Source organism: Benincasa hispida, chromosome 1 (genome assembly GCF_009727055.1).
Source record: "Benincasa hispida cultivar B227 chromosome 1, ASM972705v1, whole genome shotgun sequence".
NCBI classification, from domain to species: Eukaryota; Viridiplantae; Streptophyta; class Magnoliopsida; order Cucurbitales; family Cucurbitaceae; genus Benincasa; species Benincasa hispida.
This window is the reverse complement of record NC_052349.1, coordinates 88,565,883-88,575,974: the sequence shown is the minus strand read 5'-3', so window position 1 is coordinate 88,575,974 and position 10,092 is coordinate 88,565,883. Positions and strand designations below refer to the sequence as shown.

Genomic DNA, 10,092 nt, shown 5'->3' with positions numbered 1-10,092 from the left:
TGCCATTGGTCCTTTAGTTGCCCTAATACATGTTATTTATATGTACATCCTTCACAGTTTTGTCTGTCACATTTGGCAAAAGAAAAAAAAAAGTATTATTTTAGGGTTTAAATAGTAAATATTTTAAACAAAATATTTATACTCCGTTTAGTAACTATTTCACTTTTGGTTTTTTGTTTTTAAAAATTAAGCCCATAGACATTATTTCTTCATTCATTTTTTTTGTTATCTATTTTTTTACCAATCGTTTACAAAAATAAAGTCAAATTTTGAAAACGACTTTTAAAAATTAGTTTTTGTTTTTGTAATTTAGATAAAAATTAAATCATTTTAAAGTTGCAAATTGTTGTAAGAATTGAGATGAAAATAGACTTAATTTTCAAATTTTAAAAATAAAAACAAAATGACTAACCAACAAGGCCTAAATAATAAAGTTATTTATTGACGTTAGAAAGATTTTTCCAAAACATGTAAATCTTGAACTCGATTTTTTCTTCTTAAAAAGTAAAAAGATTTTCATTTTTCAAAAAAAGAAAAAAAAACGTTTGAGAGATAATTTAAGTAGCAATAAAAAAGAATAAATAGAAGAGACATTAGTGTTTCACCATTTAAAGCTTAAGAATTATTTAAGATGAAACTTTACTAATTACTATTCCAAATGAAACAGCCGAAAATCTCATGACCCCAAATTAATGGATAAAAGTAACTAAAAGATTTAAAAAAAAACTGTAATCCCTAATTTAGTCACTATAGTAGTTGAGCTATGCTTTGTTGGCAACCTCCTTCTTCTTTTTTTTAAAAAAATTTCCATTAAATGAAATTTAATTTAATGCAAGAATTAATATAGTAACGACTTTTAATTAATTAAAGTTCTTTTCCATTGTTGTAAACTATTTTTTTTTCTAATTATATATAAATAATTACGTACTCCAAATTTGGAAAGATTTTATTTTTTTAATTTTTTTTCTTTTTTCTTTTTGGAGATGGAAACGAATCGGTGATAAATGATAATATAAGCAAATCTCATTTTAATGGAAAAAATAATTTTATTTAATAAAAGAAGTGAAATTAGAGTATAAATTGATTCATTTAAATTGATTTTTTCTTTTTTTTTTTTTAAATAAAAAACAAAAAAACAACATTTGAAATTTGAATATCCAAACCTTAACCTAGCGGAATTGATTTTAATTTTCGAGTCTTCCTCTGTTGTGGTTGATTGTCTTATTCAAAATTCACCCTACACACGTGGAAGAAGGCACCAAAAATGGTGGTTGAGAAACGGGGGTGAGATTAGAATCCCCCAATGAACTCAACTTCAAGCGCCCATCGCTTCGCCATTTGCCCCTTTTCCCATCCATCCCACTCCACTTGGTTGGATATTTCAAACTTGGGTATATTTTGCCGTCAAGCAAAAACATTTACACTCGCCAGAACAGAGTCTGGGATTAAAATAATTATCGTCTGACAGAGAAAAAGAGAGAAATAAAAGAAGAAGAAGGGGGCTTGTTTCCTTTTCCTTTCTCGACGGTGGAAACAGACCCATCCATCTCCTTTCTCTTTTAATTCATTCTTCACTTTACATCAATTCATTGCTATTTGGGGATAGAAACAGAGACCGGGATTCCGAGCTTCCGGTCCTTTCTTCTTCTTCATTGTTTTTCCTATTACACACCCGGTTTCTGATTTTTCTTCTTTCTTTCCATTCTGGGTCTGTTCTTTTCGATGATTTGCATGATGGGTTTTTGAGTTTTTGGGTTTTGAAGGGGGTGCGTGTTGAACAAGGGTGGAGGGTTTTTGAGGTGAAGGAAGTTGGGGAAGAGGAGGAATGACTTGGAGAAGAGTGTTGAAGTCCGTGCAGGCTCTTCTGGCCCACGGTTCACTCTTCTGTTTCACGCTCTTGCTCGTTCTCAAGCTCGATCATTTCTTCTCCCACAGTTGGTGGTACTTTATTAACTTATTTGTTTCCTTCTCTGTTCTTCGATCTCTCTGATGATTAAATTTTGTTTTTCTCTGGGTCTTTATATTTTTTAGGTTCCATTGCGGTTCACTTGATTGTGTTTCCCCGCGCCCCCCCTTTCTATTCTCTCAATTTTGAATTAAAATACTGTGAAGTTGGGGAGGGCTAATGCGTTTTCCAGGTCGATGGGTCGTGTTAATTATGAACTGTTTCTCTACAACGTTGGGGGATATCAATAGGAGGATGAATTGCTAATCGGATATTTGGTTTTTAGAGACTGAGGTGATCATAAACCTTGGCCGATGGAGTTTTGAAACTTTATGGAGATGTGATTGAGTTCAAAGGTTGGCGGCGGGTGTGTAGTTGTTTTATTTTCTGTTCTCTTAAAATAAGGAATAAATTGAAATTGAGTCCAAAATGTATTACCATGTCTTTTCATGTTTTGAAACGGCTCCTCATTCTCATCCGAGAATTGAATCTCGGGTTTGTACTTTTTTTTCCTTCATTTGAAAAAGAAAGAAAGAAAGAAGGAAAGAGGTTAATTGAGGCTCCATTCCCTTCCAAGACGGGCCTTCTGTCCCAGTCCCATTTAACCTGTTCGCATGATTTCTTTAGAGCACTTTTCTTCGAGGTCTAGGTAGTGGCTGCACGCTGCAATTCTTTCTTTTTAAAATGGATACTTTTAATCTAGGCGTGCACTTGCTGCTTGAAATGTTGTAGACCGTGGAGTGGTAATTTTATGAAAAACCACATTTTCCTCTTTATATCTTTTGAAGTTTTACAAATTTTGATATGCAGGGTCATATTTTTTCCACTTTGGGTGTTTCATGTGGTTGTTGCTCGAGGAAGGTTCTCATTACCTGCCCCATCTCTTCCTCATAATCGTCATGTAAGCTATTAATGGCAAATGAATTTTTGTTGAGATTGACTCTGTTTTGTGTTTTTTACCTGATGGTTTCTTTTATATGGCATAATTTGTGAATCTGCAATGTATTTCTGTTGAACAGTGGGCACCGTGCCATGCTGTCGTTGCGACACCTTTGCTTATAGCATTTGAATTACTTCTTTGTATATACCTCGAGAGCCTATCTGGTATGCCATTGTTATTGATGTGTTTTCATGTCCATTGTCCATGATAGTGTAATCTATCATTTTCTTTGTGCTGTTGATTTCAATTATGGCGCCTTCAAATGGTTTGTAATTGTTTATTAATGTTGATGCATTATTTCCAGTGCAACACTTTTTGTTCCCGATTTTTCAGTATTCAACAGGGTATTGTTCTGTATGTTAATTGAGGCAATACCATTTCTGGCAGTTTATGGTTTTGCTGCTGTGAACTTGAAGATTGTCTTTCTACCGTTGCTGGCATTTGAAATCATTATTTTAATTGATAATTTCAGGTATTTGCTCGTCAAAGTTTTCACTGCATTAATGTTGTATGTATTGAGATATTATGTATTACTATTGTATATCTTTTGTTTTTTCTGATGCTGTAGTCTTTTAACTTATCTTTATGGTTTGCATCCTTCTTGACCTTTGTATTTGTTAGAATTATGATTAACTGATCTAAACTTGCTTGTGTGGATTTGACATTTAACTTATTAAATCTTTCTCCCCATATGTCCCAATAGAACAACTGGCATGTCTGCTGTTGTGCTGGATCACATTTGACCCTTACCAAACTATTGTTGATACTTGGGACCATTCTGACAAAATTCATTTCATCTTAGAATTGGTTCTGAATTTCTACCTTTTTTTTAATTAACATCGTCTTGTTATAGAATATTGAATTTACTAATTATGTTGTAAATTCCTTCATTCTTCTCAGTGGAGAGCTTGGTTTCTTACCGAACATAAATATAGTAGTTATGTTTACAACCCATAACTTATGGTCTCCCTCTCAGTTTTGCATTCTGTTTTTGGTCTGACAATGTTCTTTTCTAAATTGTGAATTTAGGTAATTAGCCTCTCTTTTCTTACCAAGATATTGTGAGTTTCTCAGTGCCAAGTATTATTAGATTGGATAGTTGCCTGGTGAGATCAAGTTGGTCCACACAAGAAAAACACGTTTTATGCACGAATATATGCAATTGGTATTTTAAATAATCCTTCTCAAGAAGCCTGCTGACTTTTCCTATTTGCTCTTAAGAGCGTGTTTGGATCTCAGCTAAGTTCTACGTTGATCTGATTTGCCTTTCTTATCTTTGAAGAATGTGTAGGTCACTGATGCCTGGTGATGATGAAAGCATGAGTGATGAGGCAATATGGGAGACGCTGCCTGTAAGTCTTATTAGATTTTTGATCAGTAAACCTTTCTATGTGGCCATCCCTTATCTTAAATTGATGTTTTGAGAATGCTGAAATGCCTGACCTATTGAAGTTTTTTGAGTTATATGTTCCCTTGAAAGAACTCAGCATTCCTATATTCTGAGCTGAGAGCAACAATCTTCTGGCTGTTAGTATTTGATGTCTTATAGTGTTTGTGCTATAAAATTGATCTCCCAAACTCGTTATTTTATGGTTTGTTACAACATTAAATTGTTTTTATTGTGATCATTTGCTATAATGGGAAATCATTAATTGGCGCTAGTTTCGGAGAGAGAGAACAGTAAACTGGCTCTAGTTTTGGTAGATTACATTGGTGAGGCAGAGCCTGGATTGACAATTATTAACCCTGACTTACGAGATAAAAATGAAGTGTTGGACTATTTGGTAACGGGTTTTTTAATAATACAAGGATTGAGTTGGCCCCTAGGATACTCTTGGGTTCAACTACTGTGTGGTTTTGGAACTCCTTGTTGCTACCTTCACAACATGTCATAGATTCTCTTACTAGGTTTCTAACAGTTGGTCACCAATTTTCTTATTGCACATAGAGAAAGGTCCACAATTTTCACTTTTAGATAGGTTTCACCTATATTCTAAATAAGCAAGTTGTTGAGAACAAGGAAACGACAATGATGAACCAGATATGGATTATGCACTCCTCTCTTGCAAATATCAAGTGAATATAATCATCAATTGGGAGGTCTTGAAAAAAAATTGCTGTACTCTATGTGGCATTCAGATTAGTTTCTTGTTGGAGAAAAGCTAATTTTCTTCTCTATTTCTGCAGCACTTTTGGGTTGCCATTTCAATGGTCTTCTTTGTCGCTGCTACAGTATTTACCCTACTGAAGCTATGTGGTAAGTTCTTGTATTTATATTTTTGCTTTTTTTCCACCCCTATTCTTTACATATGAAGTGTGATCCCAAGTAACTGCATTCAGTTCTGAAAATCACCACTAATTTTCAGAACCAGGTTTTGTGTTTGTATTAATCTTTAAATAGTTATTTCCCACAGTTTAGATGGCATAGTCTTTTTAGTTTGATTTTAAATCGTATGCAGCTGCGTGGATGGTTATGTATGTTGTATGCATGTAACACTCTTGTTGAGTGCTGGATTGTTGACAGCATGGATCTATTTAATTGTTAATATTAAAGTCTTGTAAGATCATCATTTGGTTCTGACCATATGTCTACATGCTGTCGGACAAGAAATTTTCATCTTATGAAGGATTAACATTATCGTGCCGGAAAACAAGTGCTAGATCGTTTTTTTTAATTATATATGTGTATGGTTGTGAATATTGAAAGCATTGAGCTTATCTTGTCAATGTATTTTGATCATTTTAACCTTTGTAGGAAATGTTGGTGCTCTTGGCTGGTGGGACTTATTTATAAATTTTGGGTAACGTTCATGCACCTTCTTGTGTTAGAATGTCCTGTTTTTACCTTGTTCTTACATCTTCCATTTTTGAATCAATATTGTGAGGATGCATAACTTGTTTTCCAGCCCACTTAATTCGATATTTTTTTTTAACTCGATTACTTTGGTTGCAGCATTGCCGAGTGCTTTGCGTTTCTTGTATGTACAAAGTGGTCTAATCCAGCGATTCATAGAAATATTCAAACAAGAGAACGTTGTTCATCATCATCAGTAGTTAGATATCTAGATTGGAACAGTGGTCTAATAGTTTACCCAGAGCAGGATCAGCATCAGGACAGAATGTGTGGCCTTCAAGACATTGGAGGCCATATCATGAAAATTCCCATAATTGTTTTTCAAATCCTACTCTGCATGTATTTAGAGGTATGCTGCACGTTCAATGCAGATCTCTTATGCACATGCACTTTCAACTTCTATTTGTTCATAATCTGATCGATAAATTAGCATCAGATATACAACCTAAATACTCATGGAACTTGCATGTTTTAGAATGTCATTTCAACCAAGGGACGTTCTAGCGTCAGTCCTGAGTTCAAAACATGTGACTAATATGCTCTGATATTTAATTTATTCATATACACATTTCAGGGGACACCTGCGAGTGCTAAAAGTATGCCACTTCCTGTCCTTTTCTCGCCCCTTTTTATATTGCAAGGTGCTGCTGTTATTTATGCTACTTCCAGATTGTTAGAGAAAGCTGTACTTCTCTTAAGAGGCGGATCTGGCACGGCATTGTATTTCAGTTTTTCAATTAGGGCTCATTCCTGTTTGGAGTTCTTTCATCATGGTTCAAGGTGATATCCTTATTAGAGTTCTATCCCTTCCTCTTCCTTTCCACTTCTTCTGAGGTTTTAGCACTTCCATGAAGATAATGTTATTAAGTCTATATTGTTTACTTGAAGCTTGCAATATGCTCATGAAATATGAACTTACTTGATATGGTGAAGACAGGCTATTGGGGTGGTGGTCAATTGATGAAGGCAGTCGAGAGGAGCAGGCACGATTGTACCATGAGGGTGCCTCTGGGTCAGTAATTTTTATCCCTTGAAATAGTTTTGTGAGAACATTACTACTTAGATACACTAGAAACCTGAACGTATATATCAACAATAATAAGAAAACTTGTGTGATTGGTTGGTTGTCATGCATGCACATTTCCTATTGCTACTTTGATGCCATAGCTTATCTTCGTTGCTTTTGCTTGTTTGTGATTATTTGTTAAGAGAAGTATATGGTTTCCTGAAAAAGTTGTTTAGAAGTTGAAACTCTTAGCTATCTTACTGGAGCCAGATTTATTATGCTTTTGGTGTTTTCCCCCTTGGATTTTAGGGAACCTAGAATTTTGCATGAATGGAGACTACCTCAAAACTATATTTTTAGCAGCCTCAAGTTTTCCGATCTAGTCTACCAGATATGAATTCAGACTCGGTCATTATACTAGGCTGGCCAATCCATTTATGAATATTGACAAATCATACTAGATGCTAAACTCTATCCTGATTGGGTGAAACTATATTTTAGCTTTTAGAATCTTGTTTTTGTTTTTGGGATTTGATTGTGAATTCAAAGATGAAAACTATTTCTAAAGAAATTGGAGGAAACGACACTGTTTTCAAAAATAGGAAACGTAAAAAGAAATTATCATCAAATGGGACTTTCGTTAACCAAGAATTGTAATTCCGATGGAGTCATCCATTTTTGTGTCATCTATCCGTTATGTTTGTATTTCATTACCCCAGCTAAAGTTTGAGATATTGCTTCTCTATGCCACGGATACCTCAAAACTGTCAGCATTTCTAGATCATCTCCTCTTGTTCTTTAAGTTACCCTGTCTGGATTTCAGTATTTTGTATTGCTTTTCCAGACGTCTTTCAATGCAATTTCTTCCCTTGTTAAGAGACTTTGGGAGAAACTTCTTTCATTTCTTTTATTTCTAGGTGGCCATTCATGGAAGCGTCAAAGAGTTTGTACTTAGGTGGCCATTCATGGAAGCGTCGGTTAATTCATAGTTCTTTAGTGGTGGAAGTTTGTACTATGAGTCAGAAAACAGGGCCAAAATTTTACCTTCCTTGGTTCTAATAAATTTTCAATTTTTAGGGGTAAATTATAGGAAAAATTATAAAATTGTAAGTATTTTATATATCTTTTTTGAACAGATAAACCAAGTAAGAAGTGTTTAATTCTGATTGCATTAGTTCACTTGTCTGTGGTAAGCTTATACGAATATTTCCCTTTTGCATTTTGTTTGACGTCGAACTACAATCATCCTGTCGCATGCAGTTTTCCAGAAGGATATTTGGACTTTAGCTTTATCATATGAATAGTTCTAGAGATCTGAATCAAATCAAAACATATCTTTTGAACATTAAAAACAAACAAACAAACAAAACTGCAATGCAATAGGCTTCAGCAATTCAAATTATATTTAATTAGTACTTCAAATCAGTTTTTTAATGAAGGGAAAATTCTAATGATCGTCTAGATCAATGGTGAATAAAAAAATTGCAGTTAAAAAAATATTTGCTTTTAGAATATCAAAAAGCGAGGCAGAAGTTCATTGGTATATTGGCTATGATGAACAATGCAGGTACAATACTTTTAGTGGATATCCTCCCGAGGTTGTGAAGAAGATGCCCAAGAAAGATCTTGCTGAGGAGGTGATACATAGTTATCATAATGTCAATATTTATGATAAGTTATTGTGTTGACAAGGTCAACGTTGCTACTAGTTCTATTTGGCCTGTTTTTGATGTTCTAAGTCATACAGGTCTGGCGCCTTCAAGCTGCACTTGGCGAGCAGACAGAAATCACCAAATACAGTCAGCAGGAATATGAAAGACTTCAAAATGTAAATTCTCCCCCTTTTCTTGACATATTTGAACAATCCTCGACAAATCCATGAATCAATCAGACCATATATCTGACATGTTTCTACCAAATTTGCTATAGTTTGCTTGATCTGATACAATGATTTTAATATGATTGTTTTTCCCTCTGTTTAAACTTTTGCTCTTTGGTTATTGTCTTTGATCTTCTTTCTTGGCTTCATTTATCCTAGATGACTTAGTTTTTTCTGGTAAAATGATGTGCGTTGCCTATAATGGTTATTCTTGTGGTCTCATTCTATCTTCCCTACTGGCATATCAATATGTTGAATTCATTGGTATCACCTGATGCTTTGAACAGGAAAAGGTGTTATGTCGGGTTTGTTTCGAGGGAGAAATTAGCGTGGTTCTTCTTCCTTGTAGGCATCGTGTACTCTGCAGGTATAAAATTCCCCACCTTATCCTATGCTATTGAACTAGTGATATTATGAAATTAGGCTAAGCAAGCATATAATTACCTTTTCAAGCTTCACCAACACTTGTGAATATCACTGCAGTTCCTGCTCTGAGAAGTGTAAAAAGTGCCCGATATGTCGCGTCGTTATCGAAGAACGGTTACCGGTATATGATGTATAGATCTTTAACTAATCTAAAGGAACCAAAGTGCATATTGATGGTGGCAAATTGATAGTGTTTTGGTGATAGTGAAGAATTGGAAATGTTGGTGGCTCATGATAATACTGATTAAGGAAGATACTTTGGTATAGAAAATTCAGTTGCAATACTAAACCCCCTGCTTGAACTCTCGTCTCTGTTTCAAATGTAAAAAAGTGGGTTTCTGTGAGGGTAATTAACAATGATAGTAGAATACAAGTCAGTTGCTCTTGCTATTGTATAATTCGGGTTTCTTCCCCCTCCCCTTTTCACTTGATTCTCTGTATAGAATAACTTTTTAACTCCAATTATAATCCAAGTTTTATTGCCTCCCTCCCAGGGAATGGAGCTAACAGCAAATGCTGAAAGTTCTTTTGATATTGATGACTGAGTCTAATTGTTGAAATGGTTAATATTTGTCCGAAAATGTTTGCCAAATTGAGATTGGCAGGGAATGGTTAATTACAAATGTTTTATTATTGGTTATGACTTTCATTGTGTTAGGAACTGGTAGTATAGGCTACCTTTTTGTCCTCATTGGTTAGAATGAGATGACGATGACCAATGTGATACTTAAATGGTTTGGTCCTCCCACCTCAATGACGGGCTTTTGGGGTACGAATTAGTTGTTGACGTTTTGGAGCGGAACAAGTAGAGGGTTTGATCGGGTGTAGTCGAGTGAAGTATTGTTGGAAGAGTGAAGTATTGTTGGAGTAGTCGTCGGGACACCGGTTTTCTGGAGATGGGATATTGTTATGAATCAAGGTGGTATAAGCTACCTTTGTCACATATGGTTAGAATATGTATTTGGTCCAAAGAGTTGGGAAATTGGAATTTGTGAACTCCACACCTTATTTGGCCCAAAAAGTTGGTGGATCTACTACTAAA

General features: G+C 34.8%; 1 protein-coding gene across 1 annotated transcript; it reads left to right on the top strand.

The window, feature by feature from the left end:
• The first annotated feature begins 1,325 nt into the window (after positions 1–1,325).
• On the top strand, positions 1,326–9,564 carry LOC120083085. Its single transcript, XM_039038630.1, has 14 exons — positions 1,326–1,941; positions 2,756–2,846; positions 2,965–3,049; positions 3,273–3,357; positions 4,168–4,237; positions 5,073–5,142; positions 5,641–5,686; positions 5,839–6,088; positions 6,314–6,519; positions 6,677–6,751; positions 8,313–8,382; positions 8,493–8,573; positions 8,912–8,991; positions 9,108–9,564. Exons 1-14 carry the CDS (start codon positions 1,826–1,828, stop codon positions 9,184–9,186), a joined length of 1,404 nt encoding a protein of 467 aa, XP_038894558.1. The 5' UTR covers positions 1,326–1,825; the 3' UTR covers positions 9,187–9,564.
• Positions 9,565–10,092: the final 528 nt, after the last annotated feature.

Excerpts from the sequence above, each read along its gene's own strand:
- LOC120083085 (XM_039038630.1), top strand. The coding sequence starts at position 1,826 with ATGACTTGGAGAAGAGTGTTGAAGTCCGTGCAGGCTCTTCTGGCCCAC. Across the intron at positions 2,847-2,964 it reads CTCTTCCTCATAATCGTCAT|TGGGCACCGTGCCATGCTGT; the intron begins GTAAGCTATTAA and ends TCTGTTGAACAG. Across the intron at positions 8,383-8,492 it reads AGAAAGATCTTGCTGAGGAG|GTCTGGCGCCTTCAAGCTGC; the intron begins GTGATACATAGT and ends TAAGTCATACAG.